Here is an 18,115-nt window from a genome sequence, read left to right on the forward strand (position 1 = left end):
ATCATGCCTTCCCCCCCAACAAAATGGCCATTCACACGTTCTACTTATTAAAGAATAATGACAAAATTGGCGTTTTTTAAAAGCTAAAATATAAAGATGATATCCCATAAACGTAACTAAAAGAAAGATTTAAGATACTACTGACACAACTGCAATTAACTCTTGAACCAGGAAGGGAACTGTTGTAAAAACCTGTTTGTGTCCAGAATTTGTGAAAACAGAATCGAGGTTTACAAGTGTAAATTTGGGTAGCTAATAATTTTGTCTCCTTAAAACAGATTTAACCTCAAAATATCAAATATACACCTACGTGTGACGCTTATAGCCAACTAAAGGTGTTGCTTGAGATATCTACAGGTCTGGCAGCTTGACATAAATTCTTTTCAGTAAAAATCTAAAAACCCACCAGAGTCTGAATACACTCACCTAGAAATCGATGTATTCTTAGAGGACTCATTCTTAAATCCACTAAACACTCACTACAAGGTCTTCAACAGGAACACAGAATTTTCTCAATTTCTTTTATGTCTGTCACACAACACTAACTCACTTTTTTTTTTTTAAAACAGGATGAAGACACCGACATAAATAGCTAAGTACTGCTACTAGCCTTGTACTCCAATTCAGCATTTCAGACAAAACTGAAATATCCCAAAAATGCAATTATCTCTCTGAAGCAGCAGCTCATTTGGGAAAGACATATTACCCACACAACTGATCCCATTGGTCTTAAAACTGATTTGTTTACAAGATCCCTGGAGATTTTGCAGTCTGTTTCAAATGAGAATAAAGATTCATTTCTTGCATGCAGTAAGGGTTACTGGAATATTTGGCTCTGTCAGCATAGTCAATAAAGCTAAAGGAATACTTCCACCAAAATAGAAGAAGAATGCTTTAAGCTGGAAATGTGATATCTGCACTTTAAAAATGACTAACTTCAGAGAGTTTGAAATCAGAGATTTTCCACAACTAAAATTACCTGTCAAGCTCTTAGAATTAAAATTGTTTACCAATTTTTGCATAAGATAGTCCATCCAAGATGCATCCAGCGTGTATCCAAGACTTGATATGACATAAACCTTTCAATAAGAGTATGTAAAAAGTTGCTTTGTACTTCAGGACAAGTTTCTACCAGCTACCAGCAAAGGCTGAAAGAGATGTTTAGGAACTTAAAAACAAGAATATAGCCAAACTTTGGCTAAAAAAAAAAAAAAAAAAAAAAAAGTATGTTATAAATAACATAGCTATTGCTTTTCTTTTTTGAGGTTCAGAAAGCCTCTACCTTCCCCCAAGGCCAGCAAAGAATCTCCCCCCTTTCCACCTACACACTACTTTTAGACAGATCACAAGGAAACCAGTATTTTGATACACTGAACATTTATTGTCTCTCACAAGACAAAATGAAGTTTCCCCTGTCGATGAAAAGCCATCAAGATGACCATAAAGGGGACAGGGTGCAGAATTCCAGTGTACAGTATACGCAACAAATTACCTCCCTGACTACCCTGGAAGAAAGATGATTGATCAATCTCACTGCAACTAAAAAACAGGATTATAAAATATTTACAGAAAAGAACAGTACAGAAAATAAAAACTGGACAACCATATGCGTATGAAATGCCACCAACACTTTTCCATCTCCTTAAAAACCTGTTCCACTACCCTCCCAGAGCATTCAGGATGTGCAAGGATTCAGGCAGAGCATAGTCACCTCCCCACTCCCACACTCCCCCTCCCCAGAGTACCATTATCTCCCTCCAAGGAAGGGGGAGGACTTGAGGAAAGCAGCGTCACCTTCTTGACAGTAATTTCCTCCCAGCGAGTGGACATGCCACCTCTGAAAGGAGGTTTTCAGCCACACTTCATCTGCAGCGGTCTCTACTCAGAGCATACTGGCAAGTTAACCTGTGGGTAGGCAACTATTCCCTGTCATGCAAGCCCTTTCATTGCTTGCAGGAGGACCTTTCCTTCTCCTCCCTCCGCGGTGGTCTGATCTGTGTTGAGGGGCAGGAAAGCTAACTAGGACTATGACAGGTCACAGGAGACCTTCCATTTCTTTCATGAAGGCTTCATACACATCATCCTTTGTCTGTACAGAGATAGGGGCAGATGATCCAGCCTTAGGGGCAGCTTTGGTTAATGGGAGAGCAGGCTCATCATCCTGTTTTCTCTGGGAGGCAGCAGAAGCCCCTTTATTTTCCCGGCGCACTCGCAAGGCAGTGGGCACAAAGCGAGTGATCTCTGCCTTGGGGTTAGTGATCTGCGGCTTGGCACTGATAGTGGCCGTAGCTTTCTTCTCAATGGTGGCCGCACTGGTGTCATCCGCCTTGGGGCGCTGAATCAAGCTGGGTGGGGCACTCAGTACTCCAGGATTTGGAATGGGAGCTGGTGGGAAGAGACCAGGTGGGGCAGGTCCTAATGGAGGCACCAGAGGTGGCCGTAACATACCTGGGCGAGGAGGAGGGATACCTGTGAGAAGAAGAAAAAGCATGAGCTGACTCCACACCTGGGAGTCTTAAAATCTTTGGTCAAAAAAGTGCAAAGGCTCAGAAAGCCAAGAAGGAAAAACAAAACAAAAAAACACCCGACAAAATGCAGCAGCACTGGCTTTAAAAAATAAAAATGTCTTCAACCCTGCACCAAACGCTGGGTTGAAAATGATGCTGCTCCTCACATTTTGAAAGCTACAGGAGCCTGTGTATTGCTCCCTTTCAAATTTTAAAGTTATAATCTGAAAATAAATGTTCTTGATGACCCATCCCATTGGAATTTCAGGGTCATCTGAAATGTCTGACCAGGCAGAAAAAATAAATATCCCTATCTCCAACTCATTAAGTGTAGCACTATTATAGCACCCAGGGGTTACACAGAAACAGTCCAGCAGAAGTTCAAATTCTGAAATTCCCTTTTTGAGGACAGAATTCTTGCTACCAAACTACGCGGGACAGTATGGAATTACTTCTTCTTATTACACAGAAAAAGACACAGCCCAATGTAGCCACACAGACAGGAACAACGGCAAACTGGTAACCACTTCTACTTCTGGCTTTGTCACCGCATCAAAAACTAGGAAACTAAAGCAGGGAGAGACTTGGTGCTGAAGCAAACAGAATACTTTACCTGGTGGGGCAGGTGGGGGCAGTCGAGGAGGAGGCCCACGTGGAGGAGGACCTGGGGGCAAACCTGGTGGCGGGCCTGGGGGAGGGCCAGGTGGTCGCCCAGGTGGAGGGCCCGGTGGTAGAAGTCGAGGTAAAGGCCCACGCAGTCCTGGTAAGCCAGGAGGCCTCAGGAAAGGAGGAGCTCCTGAAAGCACGCACACAAATGAAGAGAAATTTAGGTCATGGTTAAGAAAACCCCAAACTATTCATCAACTAATATTAAAGATCCTCAACAGGCACTTGAAAGCTGTTCTAATGCTAGCCAGCTGCCAGGTTAAACTGACCTTCTAAAGGGCTCTTCCCCATGTAATGAAACAATAGCAGAGAACAACTACTGATCTGAGGTTGCTGGAATTCAAACAGCTAAAATTGAAAGAATTTTTCACTCTGGCATTTGATGGCCCTTCTGGCCTGGGAAGTAATAAGTAGTTTTGCTCTACTGAAAGTAACTCTTTTGAGGCAATGTAAAGTAAGAATTCAAGAGACAGATTTACACACTTTTTTTAATCACAAAAAAGCTTGTTACTGTTGTCCAGTTCAGCTATATGGTAACCCCATTAACTTATAGAAAATAAGCTGCTGTCTTCCTCTAAATCAAAAACACCTCAAGTGTTTGCCCTCAAAAACCTCCACACACTATAAAAAAAGAGAGTCACTGATTGGCCCCATTGCTAGTAGTCTCCAGGCAGTCTAATATTGACATATATTCAAATTTAGTACTTATTTCATCTGAGGACAGTTTTCTTCCCTAACAAGGCTGAAATACATTCAGGTGGTAGAAGCCTTCACAACACAGCTTGTTAAAAAATACCAAAAAAAAAAAAAAAAAACCAACATCAAAGCCCATAACTAGGCCAGTGGCTCCCAAGCCTCTTTAGCATGTCTTGTTCAGCATAGGGTTTGAGGGCAACAACACAAGAAAGGAAAAAAAAAAACAACCAACAACACTGGAGAGGTACGTGGCACCAGGCCTTGGTCTTCTTACTCCAACACTGGCTCTGCAGCTGCCTCACAGTGTTACTGATAACAAATAAGCCAATGCCCATCAGGCCGACTACAGCTACAGGTGCCTGATGCATCACAAGCACAGTACAGCAACAACAGACTGACCAGAGAAGAGCTCACACAGGTCTCAGCAAGTACCACATCGGGCTCCTGTACCTCATCTGCAACACGTTCTGAAGCTTAAAAACTCCCAAACTGATACTCTGTCTGTAGTACTGAGAGCTTGCATCCTTCAAACCAGAGTAAGTCAAGTATTCACCTGGTGGAGGGCCAGGAGGAAGGCCAGTGGGTGGGCCTGGGGGCCTCAGTGGAGGGGCTGGAGGTGGTCCTAGCGGAGGTGGCCCAGGCATAGGAGGTGCCTGTATCTGAGTTGGAGGAACAGGCTGTGGAGGCGGTTGCTGCTGTTGTGCCTGGGAGGTTGCAGTAGATGACCCACTCTCTGCAAGAGCATCCTCACTGAGTTGCTGCTGCTGCTGCTGTTGTTGTTGTGATGTCTCTTCAGATTCTGAGTCCTCTTCCTCCTCCTCCTCTTCTTCTGAATATTCCTCCACTTCTCTCCCTTCTTCTGGGATTTCCTGACCTGGAAATGGAGATATACTTATAAAATCAGTTCACAGGTAGTACCTTTGTGAATTATCAGAGAGCAGAGAACTTGAGCACACAGAATAAAATAGAAAGAAGAAAAAGAAAGATAAACCAAATAAAAAGAAGAAAAAGATAAACCTTACTTAAAGGAAAGAAAACCAACCACATCTTATTGTTAAACAGAAAAAGAAAAAAAGAAAGGAAAAAAAATAATAAAAAAATCTCTGTTCTAGATAGAGCTCTGCCACTAAGAGCAATGTGTTCTTGTGGGTGCTGAAACTTCTACTACCAACCCGAACTGCACCTATTTCAATCTACGGTTTATGGAGTTTTTGGGGAGAGAGGAGAATGGGGACATGACCTCAAAATAAGCACAACGCCCATGTCCAAGAAAGTCCAGCAGCTTTGAAAGATACTGGGGTGTCTTTCCAAACCAACCAAACAAAAAGTGTCTTTACTTTATTGGTTAACTTATTTCTGCAAAAAGATATTTTTAGGGAGCACAAATCCTTACAGGTTACAGACTGAGCCCATAGACAATCTCACCCTTTCTTTTTCGCTAAGAGGTTCATATTTCGTTTGAGAAATAGTTTAGAAGTTAAGCTAGATAAAATTTAGACAAAAAAGAAATCTCGGTACCTCAAAAAACCCCATAAATTGCCACTGTAACTTTAACTCTGCTATGAAAAACACACACACTACTAGACCAAAAAGAATTTAAAAAAACCCAAATACCTAACCACAGCTTATACTCTTAGCAGATCCTACATTATGACAGTAAAATATTTACTCTATAAAATAAAAACTGTGCAAAGTAAGTTCACCAGAGAAACCTTAACTGGAAGCCTAATGGCATATCTCCACTTAATACATCCACCTCACTCACCTGCCATTCGTAACATCATGGCTTGAAGCGGAGTCAGTTCTTTCATGTTCTTTTTCTTTTTTCGTGACTTCCCAGGCATGTCTGCAAACCGTACGCTATGACCTGGGGAAAGCAAAGCATAGGCAAGGGTGGTAAGAGAAATATAATAAAATAGAGAAAACAATAAAAATCAGATAGATTTAAGTCTTCTACCTGATATGGGTAATGTATCATTGTAACATAGCAATGCTCCTTATATAAGGGTTAATATTGGTGTTATTGATTATTTGAAGCTTTGCTAAGATAGTATTCACTATCAATTGGTCTACCCTAAGCAAGAAAAAAAATATTGTCAAAAAGCATTAGCAGCATGCAATTTAGTTGTCTTAGTTGTTCATGTCACCAAAGAGTAAGCGTATTTTACACTGAGGCTTAATCTTTGTAGGGTACCCTGCCAATTCAATGCTTCAGGTGAAAAATGGCTTGCAACCTTACTAAACTAACGCAACTGCTAAGAAAACAGGTCCATCTGAAAAAGATGCTTCACTTCCAAATAGCTTCTGATTCATTTACTAATAAAAATTCTTCAGCTGGGATTTCGGTAAGTTAGAACAATTAGCTGGCTACACAAATTACTTTCCCTGCCAGTCAGGAAAACAGACAACAGACACAAACTCTATTAAGTACTGTTTCTCTTTTGGGAAAGAAAAAAAAAAAAAACAGCCCCCAATCTATAACTTTCCATCATACCTGATTTCTTTTCTTCGCCACCTTCCCTCTCCTTATCATTATCACGATGCAGGAAGTCCTCGCCTTCACTGTCTGCATCTGACCTATCGCTGTCACTATCATCACTACTCTCATCGTGCTTGTCTTGATCCATATCCTCAGGATAACCTTCGTCTTCGCTGGTACTGGACATATCATCATCGTGCCCTCGCTGTCCTGCAGGAAACAAAGTATCAGGAAATGCATTAACTACAAATACACTGGTTTGAAAGACAAACTATTTTGTATTTCTACAGTTAGCAAAATCCCCCTAGCAACAGCACAGACATATTGTCAAGCCTTTACTGTTTAGCACATATTCTGAAAGAATATTCCAGGGAGTTTATTTATAAGATTTCCTATTAACCAGCTGGTTAATTTGCACAGCAAACAAGTGAAGGCAACTCCTATCTGCAACTCATTAGTTCATTTCTATTCACCAATCACCCACCATTGAAATACTTTGATGCTTTCTGGTATGCAATAAAGCTGATCTACCCATTAACAAAAAATTCTAAGGATGATACAACAACTGTGTGACAAGGAGGACCTAGTTTCCCTCCACAAAAGCATATCCAGGGTCAGTTGGTGTTTTTGTTATTGGTCTGGTGGTTTGGGGTTTTTTTTTTGTGTCCTGGTTTGAGGTAAAACAGAACCAATTTTCTGATTTGTAATTTTACTTTTTAGCTGGGCCTCTTCTAACTGACTAAAGCCTGAAATTAACAGCATATTGTTCAGAAACTGTTCATTCTCAGAGTGATAAGACCTGATTACACCAGGGAATGGTATGCACAGAGGCTCTTGCTTATACTTATTGCTGTAACAACCAAGGTCAGCTAACTTCACCGTTTGCCCCATTAGAGGGTCGGAAGCAGAGAAGCGTAGAGGGGTCCCATCTGCAGGGAGGAGCGGACAGGACAGATGACCCAAAACTGACCAACAGGGTATTCCATCCCATATGCATCACGCTCAGTATAAAAGCTGAGGGATCAAAGGGGCAAGGCTGCTCTGGCTCGTTTTTTTTTTTCTTCAATGGCCAACATCTGAGGAGGACCCTGTCTGTTCGTCTGCCTTTGATCCTGATCTGAGCATTCCTGACTCTAGTGCCAGAATTCAGCTCCTGTCTGTCGCTGACTCCAGTCTGGGACTTTCCCTGTGTCTGCTGGTGACGCGATCGTCATCCCAGGAGCTGGATACGGTTTTGTATATATTGTACACTTTTTTTTATTTTATTATTATTTCTTATTTCCTTATTTATTATTATTTTCATTAAAGTAGTTTAGTTCTTTTTTCTAAACTCGTAAATCTCCTTATTTCTTCCTCTGCTCTCTGAGGATAGACAGGGGGGAGGGCCATCTGTCGTTCTGATTGGCCACTCCGGCCAAAACCACGACATTTTGAAAAAGGAAGACTTCCTTAAAAAACCCCAGCTATTCTCAAGGGATAACATGTGCAATGTTTCAACACTGTTAAGACTACGTGGGAAAATATCCAATCTGTGAAACCTAACAAAAAAAAAATCTGAAAGTTGTAATTAGAAGTTACAACATTTAAAAACAGAGCTGATACCAAAATTGCAGATATTATGAAATATAGCGGAATCACCTCAGAGGTGCAGTCACTTAAGAAGAGTCCTTCAAGTACTATTAACACCCATATTGCCCAGAGAATGCCTTATCTAGGGCACTCTATGTTCACAGCAGTATTATCCATAGCAAAATAGAGAGGTCAAGGAAAACCCCAGACAGTAATAGGAAAGCCCTTACCTGCTTCAGAACTGTAAGAAATCTCCTCTTCTCGCCTTCGAGGAGCCATCTCCAAGGTGAAACCCACTTTACGGCCATACATCTGTAGGACTTGAGGCGGGGGTGGCCCTGGAGGAGGTCCAGGGGGCTTCCTGCCTGGAGGTAAACGTGGAACACCAAGCCCAGGAGGAGGAAGTACAGAGATGGACCGAACTGGTGGTCTGGAAATAAAAAAGGAAATTAGAAATGTAGGAACACAAACATGCAAACACGCACTTAATAAAATTCTTTATCCTTCTCTCCTACACAGCTTCTAAAAAGAAACATGAGCATTTATAAAGTATAGATTTTTCCCAAGGAGTTTACAGCCTCGTACAAAGACACGACTGCTGAAGATCAGACAAAAGCAAGGTTTTCAGAAGGCAACCACAGAGGAGACTGGAAAAAAAGGCAAGGATTGAATCCCACCACTGAAGCGGAATGAAGTAGCCACAAAGTTGATGAAAATAGAAGGCCATTCATAAAGAAATAGGAAGAACTAGTAGCAGAACAAGAAAACTGATAAACAAGTTGTTATGGTTTGAGAAAACCCATAACAATTTATTGTTGTTTAGACAATTATTCTATCACCCGATGACCACTCTCCACCTGAGAGGGGGAATTGTGGAAAACAAGGAAACACAAGGGCTGAAATATAAATAGATTTTATAGGATAAGAGTAAATAATTAAAATTAATGCTAAAGAACCAGTATTGATCCCGATACCAACATAAAATACACAAGGATTATACTCAGCCCATTCTATCAGTAGGGAGCTGTGCACTCCCAGCACTGGACAGCAAATGTCAGACATTGCAAGCACTATGGCTTCAGGAGGAAGGGAAGGGCTCAGGGGTCCGGTACCAGGGCAAAAAGTTCTCTGGACAACTGCCATCAAGGGAGAGACAAAACTACGCAGCAAACTTTCTAATTTATATTGAATGTGACATTCATGGTATGAAATAATCCTGTCATCCAGCCTGGGTCAAGTGCTCAGGCCTCACTCCTCCTCACCCCTGCACTTGGCAAAGCTCAAAAACACTGAGACCTTGAATACCACACAGCCTAGGTGGCTATAAAGTAAATATTTTCACAAATTCAGACACTAAAGTCTTCTAAAAGGGCATTTTCCCAAGCATTAGAAGATAAATTAGTCCTCTGTTGCTCAACCCAGGACACAAGTAAACTAGGAGCTTAAACTGAATATACTAGCATGACAAAATAACACATATACCTCAATTTAAGGGGAACTTATGTTCAAACTGGCAGGGCTTTAAGTTTTACTGATATGCAGAAAGACAAATGCGAGAAGACATAGCTTATTACTCAAAGCAATTTAAACAAAAGCCAGTAATAGTAGGGAAAGATTAAAGGGCTTTGGTTAAAAGAAAGTGCAATTCATTTGCACAGGATTCCCGATTTCTGCTAGTCAATATTACCTCTGCTTCTACCCCTAGCTCCTCCCCAGTAATAAGAGTGCTCTTTTTTTACTTCCCCTTCAAGTTTCTTTTTCCACTTACCCATAGGCTGATGTCTTCTTGAGGATAGAAGGTGGTTGAGCCCCTGGAAGGGGAATGTCCTGTATGAGAATGTTGGAGGGAGCATGCGGCATATCTGGTAAGGGGATACTCTCCACTTCAACATGTTGAGCATTCTGGGGAAAAAAGAACAAAATATAATAATATTAATATTGTATTAATAATAATATTATTATAATTAGTTATTCCCACAGAAGCTACCACACAACCTTATGACCTTTCAGAGTACAGAACACACGGGACATACCATCACTTGCCAAAGGTGTCTGTTCTTAGGGCATGTTATTTTGCAGCAGTTCATGAAAGACATTTGGGAAAAAAGTCAACAGTAAAAGCTCTCAACACAAAACAAAGCACACACAGCGCACCCATGAAAGGCTTTGGTCAAAATCCAGTTGGGTTTCCATCTCCATTTAGACCTTCAGTCCCCAAAAGGGACTGCAGACACATACACCTGTATTTTATGAGTATCCAGAAGGCACACATCACAGGCTGCTGCATATTCCAAACAAAGACAAAAAAAAAAAAAAAAAGAAAAAAAAAGAAAAATCTTACAGATACTTGCACTTGGAAAACATTATGTTCTCCAATATGGTAGGGAAAAATGTCAAAGAAACCTCTTTAAAGGAAAGCCAAAAGATTCTCACTATTTCCAGAAACAGATTTAGAAGAAATTCACAGAAATATCAACTGCACACTCACTGGCTCACTCTCTTTGACACAGAAAAATTCTCACATTGTTAATTTAAAACATAAACTTCCCTTTCCCTTGTAATTTCTTGTTGAATTAAATCAATATCAGATAAATACAGACTTGACAACCCTCACGCTGTCCTCACTAAAATGCTGTAACCAGAGATACTATGACAATTAACGCAAGTACTTAATATGGGCCACACAACATATACACTTGCCTCTTATAAAGTTCCCTTCCTTTGTAACTGTCACACCTAAAGAGCAGACAAATAGTATACACTGCCACAGTCACAAGTCTGAAATACAATAAGCATTACCTTGACAGCATCAAAATACTGGCTGAGTTGTGATCTCTTTTGCTCATACTCCACTTCCAATTTGCGCAGTTCTTTGTAGATGTCAGGATTCTCCTTCTCGTAGAGCCGCAAGATGCGCTCAAAAGTCTCACGGAGTTTTTTGCGTTTATCCTTTAGTACTTTTTCATTAAGTTGTGGCTGCTGTACTGGGTTAAACTCTAATCCAAGACAGCAAAAAATAACCCAAAAATTCATAAGTTACTCTACTGCACAACTGTGAAGAATCAAAACAACTTCAAAGCAAACAATGTCCAACCCTTATCTTCAGGAAGTCTTCAGCTTTATGACAATCCCCTCCAACTTCCAAGTTACTACTCATGCTTTTTATCAGCCACCTTCTTAGAAAAAAAGTCATCTTTGATGGCACCACATCACCTTAAATCACAATCAATCCCCAATTATTCATAGAATCTCCCCTTCTAACAGGAAAGGAAAAAGGTTACTCTATTTTAGTCTCCCAGTCATCCCTTAAAATTATGTTATGTGTCTACATAAGCCATTGCCTAAGTCCAACACCTGGTACGTCTCACTCACCCATCTCATCCAATTTCTCCATGTCCCGGATAATCTGCTTTGGATCTTTCATCTTCAATACAGCTGCTCGTACCATCATTCGTTGCTTTTTGTTCTAAAAAAATCAGAGATCAAGCAGATCAGAAGAGTGTCACAAGAGAGACAGAACATTTGTACCACATACTCCCCTCCCAATATTCCCAGTCTGCAGAAAAAAAATGTGTCTCAAAATGCCCTGCAAATATTCACCACAGCACAAATCAGCAGCAAACAGATCCACTATCTTGCTATTTACAAATGCTCCTATAATTCAGTCGCTCCAATTAAGACACATACAATCAACAAGATAACAAACTGACAAAAGGTATACAGTACAACACACTAAAAGGTATGCGAGTCTTGGGTAATTGATTTGGTGTTTGGTTGGGTTTTTTTAATTCCCAAATACTTAAAATAATGTTTCAGAAAGCTGCAATCATCACAAGTTAAAAAATAGTAGATGATGAGATATAGTTACTCAAAACAAGATTTCTATTTTTTTTTTTTATTTTAAAAACTACTTGTTTGGACAGTGTTTGCCAAAGTCAATCTTAGGATATCAACCAAAACATCTGTAGTCTCCCCATCAGCCATGGCCCATTACAATCACAAACATGATACATAGTACAGAGAATGCCAAGTAAACATTTCTGATCTCTTTATTTACCTTCTTTAGCTCTCTCTTCCGAGCCTCCTTACCTAGAGAGGAGGGGTAAAGAGAAAATAACAACTTGAAAGAGACAACCAAATTCATGAAGAACCTTTCCTTCATCAAGATTAGTACTGTTTCTCAACAGTTCACTCATTTTAGAGAGTGTGTAACTTTTGCACTCATCTTCCCAGTGAGAGTGAAACACAGCATGAAATAGATTTCTCTCTCATGTGTGTTATACAGAAAAGAAAGGAGACAAAGCAGTCTTTGTGTCTCCAGAAGCAGGAGTGTTTCTACACAGAAAAGAACAATAGGCAGCAAGTGTCATAGCATGTGTGTGCAGTCATGAAAGGATTGCTGCCTAGAAGCTGTAACAGAGCCATCTGACAATGCACTTTAAAAATATGTTGGCTTTGAACACACATGTGACATAAAGCATAATCACCATGGAAGTCTGGATTTTCTTTATCTGCTTAGCATTGACAATATCTGGCATGTTACCAAAAGGAAAAACACAGTGTGACGACTCCCTCAACTAACAAGACCACTTGCAAAATTTGACTTGTTCCTCAAATTCTAGCTTCAGACAGATTAACACTGTCCCAAGCAGCAGTCTTCAGTTTAACCAACAACTAAGTACAAAGACCTTTGAATGCTGATAATTACAGTAAAAATTAAGAGGTAAATACTGCAGAGAAACAACAGCATGCAAGCAAGCAGCCTTCTCAGGAAGTTTCTACATCAGTCAAAGCCAAGATATTTTTTAAATTAGGGAAACTCAGTTCTGATTCACAAGTGAGCTTCTTATCTTCAGAGAAAACTTTTTACCTGCTTCCCTAGGACCCCCCCTTTCCCACTTGCTTAGCTTTTATAGATACTTACGGGCCTGATCCGTGGGATTCATAAACTTCCCACTCTTGGTGGATGATGTAGATCTTCGCCCCATTTTGACTTTTTTCCTTCCACCTCAAAAAAGAAATTTTAAAACGAGGGAGAGACCTAGAAAAGATAACATGGTTTCAGGTCCTATGTACCAGTAGCTTGAGTATGCTTATTTCTTGAGAGAAGAAATACATGCAGGTTGCTCCCTCAAAAACCTTAAATACTCGTGAGGTCCTCAAACACTACTAAAAGCTCAGACATTCACATAAAAAACACCCTAGTTTAACTAAGCACTACTATTTAATTAAGTACCTAGTTACTACTATTTTGCTAAGTACCTACTTTAAACATCAACTAGATTGTTATTCATTCCAAGAGGAAAACCAAGAACCTTCTTTGCTTACACTACAGAGTGCACAGGGGAAGGAGAAAAACACATCCTATTTTCCTAAGACCATATCAGAGTCCTTCTAGCTTTTCCTTTACTCTCATAAAAGCTCTTCAATTTTTACCTTTCCATTCCTCTCTATTTAAAATGTTTCCCACAAATTTTCTCCTTTCCTCAGACTTTTAACCTGTCCTTGATTTCTCCCCCCAGCAACAATTTTATCCATCAGCAAATGTTCTGCACACACATGCATGTCGTCTTCTCTTCTCCATAGACCAATGCTATCCCAACTGCCCTTATGCTCTCTACCTCCACCAGTATTATTTCAAACTGTGTTATGATTATCAGAGAAGGTTATTCTGGAAATAATTACTTCCTGACTTTAGACATTTCTTCAACTTACAGATGACTACGTAAGTGTCCAAACTACAGCCAGTCATGTTGCCTCTCTCACAGCTATAATCTCCCTCCACCTCCACCCCTACTTCCTTGCCAAAACACCATCCAAAAAAGAAAAAAAAAGAAGACACAGCACACAACAGATTCCACCCGAAAATCTAAAACACCCTCTGAAATTTGGGAGTTGATGGGATACAGCTTTCTAGTCACCACACTGCATCCAAACGTATCTCGACCAAAGTGAAAGTATTCACAAGTTAAGTCCAAAGTTCTCCGCTGCCTCACTGCAGTCGCCAAATGTGCATCCTTCTTCCTAATTACAGAAGATGCCACTTTTAAAACACTAAATGATGTGCCTCCCCTTAACCCCGAAGAAGAAATTCAAGCAGCGTCTCATTTAGTACTTCAAGGCCTCATAAAAGGGGTTCCTAATGAGCTCCAGTAACTGACCACATTCATTGTACTGACTAGTAAAAATCTACAGAGCTTTGCTCATGACTCATACTACCGGGCTATGCTCACAGTTGGCCTGATGTTTTCAAGAGCACCCCACAATTTCTGATCACCGATAACATATTTCCTACTTATAAGATTCCACTGACTTTATTGCAAGACACTATCATTTCTTTAGGTGCGAGCCTCACTGAACAGGAGTTTCATGTGCACCCCGCATTTCCCAGATTTCTAACATGTAAAGGGAAAAAGAATAAACTTCTGAAGCCTCGATCCCAAATCCTTTCAAGACACAAAGCAAAGAGCTCCAACAAGTTAACAGACGATGGGGGGGACACCAACCACTAAACTTAAGATTTTTTTGGCCACTGGGGAACGAGGCGGAAAGTCTCCCATGAGGCACCCGAAAGCCTCCCCTCCTCCCCCGACGGAGGGAGGAAGAGAAGGCGGTAGAGCAAACCGCCGCCACCGCCGCCTTCTCCTCGCTTCCCTTCCCCTTCTCTCTCCCCGCCCAGCCCCGTCCCGTCCCGTCCCGCTCCTCTCACCCCTCCGCCCGACCGGGGCGGCCCGGTTCCCTCCCGCTGCAGCGGCCTCTATAACCCCCTCGCTCCTTGCCGCCGCGGCCCCACCGCCATCTTGAACAGGGACCGAGTGGCGCGCCGCCGTAAAGCGCGACTGCCGCGCCGCGCAGAACTGCGCTCCGGAAGCGAGGCCTTTACCGCGCCGTCCCCCGATTCTATAATTCCGCGGCTCTTTTCTGCCCCGCTCGGAGGTTCCTCTATGGTCGGGCCGGCGGGTGAGCCGGAGGGGGGCGTGGCTCGAGGCCCCGCGCGCGTGCCGGGGATCACGTGAGCGGCGTGGGCCGTTGCGGGCGGCCGTTGAGCCCGGCCCCTCAGGCGGCCGGAGCCGGAACGGGGATTGGGGGCTGGTGGCTCCCTGCCGGCCCCAGGGGCGGTGGAAGGCGCACTCAGGGAGGGGTATGGGAAGTAGGACGCCTTTGAAGGGGGGGGAGCGCTACGGCCGGTGCTGGAAATTGGCTGGGATAGAAGGGAAGCGCTTCAGTGCGGCCGCTGTTCCCCCGCGTCCTCCTGGGGAGAGCCTGCAAAATGGCCTCCCGCCCCGTCCTGGAACAAAGTGGAGCTGAGGAGCGTGTGAGAAGTCTCTATTTGTGGGGAATAAAGGCAGAGAGCTGAAGGAGGGGGAGTTCCGGGTAAACTCGGATGTTACATGTGTTTCTGGTTGGGTTTGGCTCCCCTGTCAGCACGGCTGGCATCCCCTGTTAGGCTCATGTGCCAGCTGCTGTTTCAGGGGAGTGCTAGAGAAAAGCGTGTGGATGATGTTCATTGGGCAGTTCAGGCCATACAAAGAGAACAGGAGGGCTAGTTTGATCCCAGGAGGCAGTATAGGATCTACTCTGTTACTTGTCTTTTCCTGCAGCCCGCCCTGATGTGGAAGCCCCTGCAGCAAACTGGTGAGCACCTTTGCAGAGGCTGGTGGACAGTTGGTGGGAACTGTTCTGCTTAAAGTGCCTCCCCTAGCAAAAGTCCCCAGGCACGTGAAGAGCCACAATAAGGATACATGAAACATCTCCTTGGATACCAGTTGCATCACAATGAATAAGGAGGGAGCATGCAATAACGTGTGGGTGCAGGCTTAAAAAGTTGCAGTGCTGGAGTGAGGTGTAGGAAGGACATTTTTGCTATGTGCAGATGCACCTGGGAGCAGAGATGGTCTGGTCTCTGAGCTGAATGTGTAGACCCCCTGGCTCTGGGTGGACCCCTTGTGCAACACAACATTCTTACAGTTTTTCAAATATTGGAGACTTAATTAGCAAACTTGGAACTTTATGAAGGATCATTGCAGGGTGGGTAAAAGCAAGACTATGAGCTGCACGTTGCATTAACACCAACATTACTTGCAAACTGCACAAAATCCATGTTAGCAGATGGCCCAGCCCAGGGGCATCCTCAGAGCCAGGGCTTTGGAAGCTCTCAGTGCTCTCAGGGAGTCTTGCTCACTGCCACACAGCAGAGTCATCCCCACCTTGTGCCTCTTTGGCCTCTTCTTTTGTATTGTGCTTGTTACCAGAAAGAATTTGCTGCAGGGCAGATTTTGGTTGCAACCATCCAGTGTTTCTACAGGGGTTTGAAAGCAGCTTAGACTGGTTTTGGCTGGTTTACAATTTCTTTTCTTCTTTGGGGCTGTTATTTGGAACACGCACATTATACATTTTTAATTCTTAATCCTTCGTCCACAACAACCAACTGAGCAGAGGGAGAATGCTTGAAGGGGTGTGATGGGAACGCTATGGCCATGGCACATCCCTGCTGTGTACCATGTCACTGGAGAGGGGGACAGCTGAGGCTTTGCAGATTGGCCTCTCCTCACAGGGTTTGGGGTCTTCTGTCACGACAGTACAGCTCAGTGGGGACAGTGGTACTGACACAGCCCTAACTGCTTTCTCCCAGCAATGTCTGCTGACTTGGAGGACAATAGTCCTCTCACATTTTTCACTTGGTATTTCTGTCACACCAAGAGGCAGCTCCAGGGAGTCTAGAGGATAAACGTCATCAGACCGGTTAACCCCAGACTGGTTATGACATCTCTGGAGGACCAAGTGTAAGACTGGCTAGAGAGAGCAGGAATTATTTCTTACTTCGTGGGATAGAGTTTCAGTTCCCAAGCAGAAACAGAGCTAAGCTGTTTCTGCTCCACTGGGTGCCCTCGCTTGCATCTAGCCGGTTAGATGCATGCTGCATGCAGTTCATGTGTGTAACTGTTAGTAATGCAAGTAAATCCCATTGATTTTCTTATTGCTAGAATTGGGGGAAAGAGTTTGGGAAGGTCCCATGCTGCTCCGCAGATTTTTTACCTCAGAACCACCTTGTTACAGCTGGATGTTGCCATACCTCTCTATGAGGTCACGGGCAGCTCTCCTAGCTGACAGGGGATGCTGCCCTGGCCTCTGTGAGCTCACAACCTCCTACCTCATAAGCAGAGGGACAGACTGCTGCCAACCAGCCTCTAACAGCTTCAATGTCTTCCACCGTCTCGTGGGCATGAGGCCACCTACCACACCTGCTGTTGCGGGCAAGCCAGCTTTCCTTTAAGCCCACCAAGAACAAGGATCTATCAAGAGGTGAATAGGAATTGTGTACCTTTATGTTCTTTATTGTGTATCCCACTTCCCCTGACACTGCTTGGAATTTGCTTTCAAGAAAACATGGACAAACTGCCTGAAAAGTACAACAGATTTGGTTTTGTTTGACTCTGTTATTCTCGTACAGCAGTGATTGGCAATCTTGCAAAGAAATATACAGAGCTGGTAGGTTTTCTTGCTAAATTAAAAACGTACATTTGCACAGAGAAAGTCAGCAGGAGCCAGGGACTCCTGCCACTTCAACACTCAAATATCGCTGTTCCACTGATTGACAGTCTCTTGCCTCTAAACAAGTACCTCTAAACTGAGTGCCACTTCTGTCAGGAGAAGGGAGATGTCACATCTTGGAGAAACGATGCCTCGGGTCACCATGTCACCCACCACAATACCTCGTGTGAGGCAAGGCAGTGCTTTTTCCCTCATCTGAATTGCCTCTCCTGACCCATATCGCCCAGTCTGCAGCTTGTACTGGTCCCAGTTTGTCAGTTCCTAGCACCCATCCATGCTCCGGAACCCTGGGCTTTCTGTGCGATGGCTGGCAGAGCTGCTTGGGAGCCGACAGCGGCATTGCCATCTAGTGGCTTTTGAACACAAAGGCAAAGAGGAGTCAAAAAAAGATGATTAAAAGTGGGAACAGTATGGAAAAAACAAACCAAAACCCGGAATGGAAGGGTTATGAAGCCAATGGAGAGCTTCCCTGTTGTAATGTCACCCAACTCTTTACAGGCACGATCTAGTTATTAATATAATCATCTAATATTGCTAATATTGAATATTAATTAAAAGTATGAATTCGGGTATGCCTTTAGTATGAGGGAAGGTGGTACTAAAAAAGGAAGCTATACACAATCCTACTAGATTAGTCTATCATGGG

The 18,115-nt window shown here is 42.9% G+C and overlaps 1 protein-coding gene across 2 annotated transcripts; it reads right to left on the reverse strand.

Moving 5' to 3' along the window:
• Positions 1 to 1,360: 1,360 nt before the first annotated feature.
• Positions 1,361 to 14,858, reverse strand: WBP11 (WW domain binding protein 11). 2 transcript variants are annotated; one of them, XM_054189268.1, is made up of 12 exons: positions 14,627 to 14,858; positions 12,842 to 12,958; positions 11,975 to 12,006; positions 11,290 to 11,383; positions 10,717 to 10,913; positions 9,686 to 9,819; positions 8,148 to 8,347; positions 6,364 to 6,558; positions 5,635 to 5,736; positions 4,423 to 4,743; positions 3,121 to 3,303; positions 1,361 to 2,469 (listed from the first exon to the last, which is right to left on the reverse strand). In XM_054189268.1, the coding sequence occupies exons 2-12, from the start codon at positions 12,903 to 12,905 to the stop codon at positions 2,036 to 2,038; spliced, it is 1,956 nt and encodes a 651-aa protein (XP_054045243.1). In that variant the 5' UTR covers positions 12,906 to 12,958; positions 14,627 to 14,858; the 3' UTR covers positions 1,361 to 2,035. The 2 variants fall into 2 exon arrangements, with proteins under 2 accessions (XP_054045243.1, XP_054045244.1); XM_054189269.1 differs by lacking the exons at positions 11,290 to 11,383; positions 11,975 to 12,006; positions 12,842 to 12,958; positions 14,627 to 14,858 and adding an exon at positions 10,072 to 10,198 and having other exon boundaries at positions 10,717 to 10,850.
• Between the last annotated feature and the right edge of the window lie 3,257 nt (positions 14,859 to 18,115).

The sequence above is a fragment of the Rissa tridactyla genome, chromosome 1 (assembly GCF_028500815.1).
Source record: "Rissa tridactyla isolate bRisTri1 chromosome 1, bRisTri1.patW.cur.20221130, whole genome shotgun sequence".
NCBI classification, from domain to species: domain Eukaryota; kingdom Metazoa; phylum Chordata; class Aves; order Charadriiformes; family Laridae; genus Rissa; species Rissa tridactyla.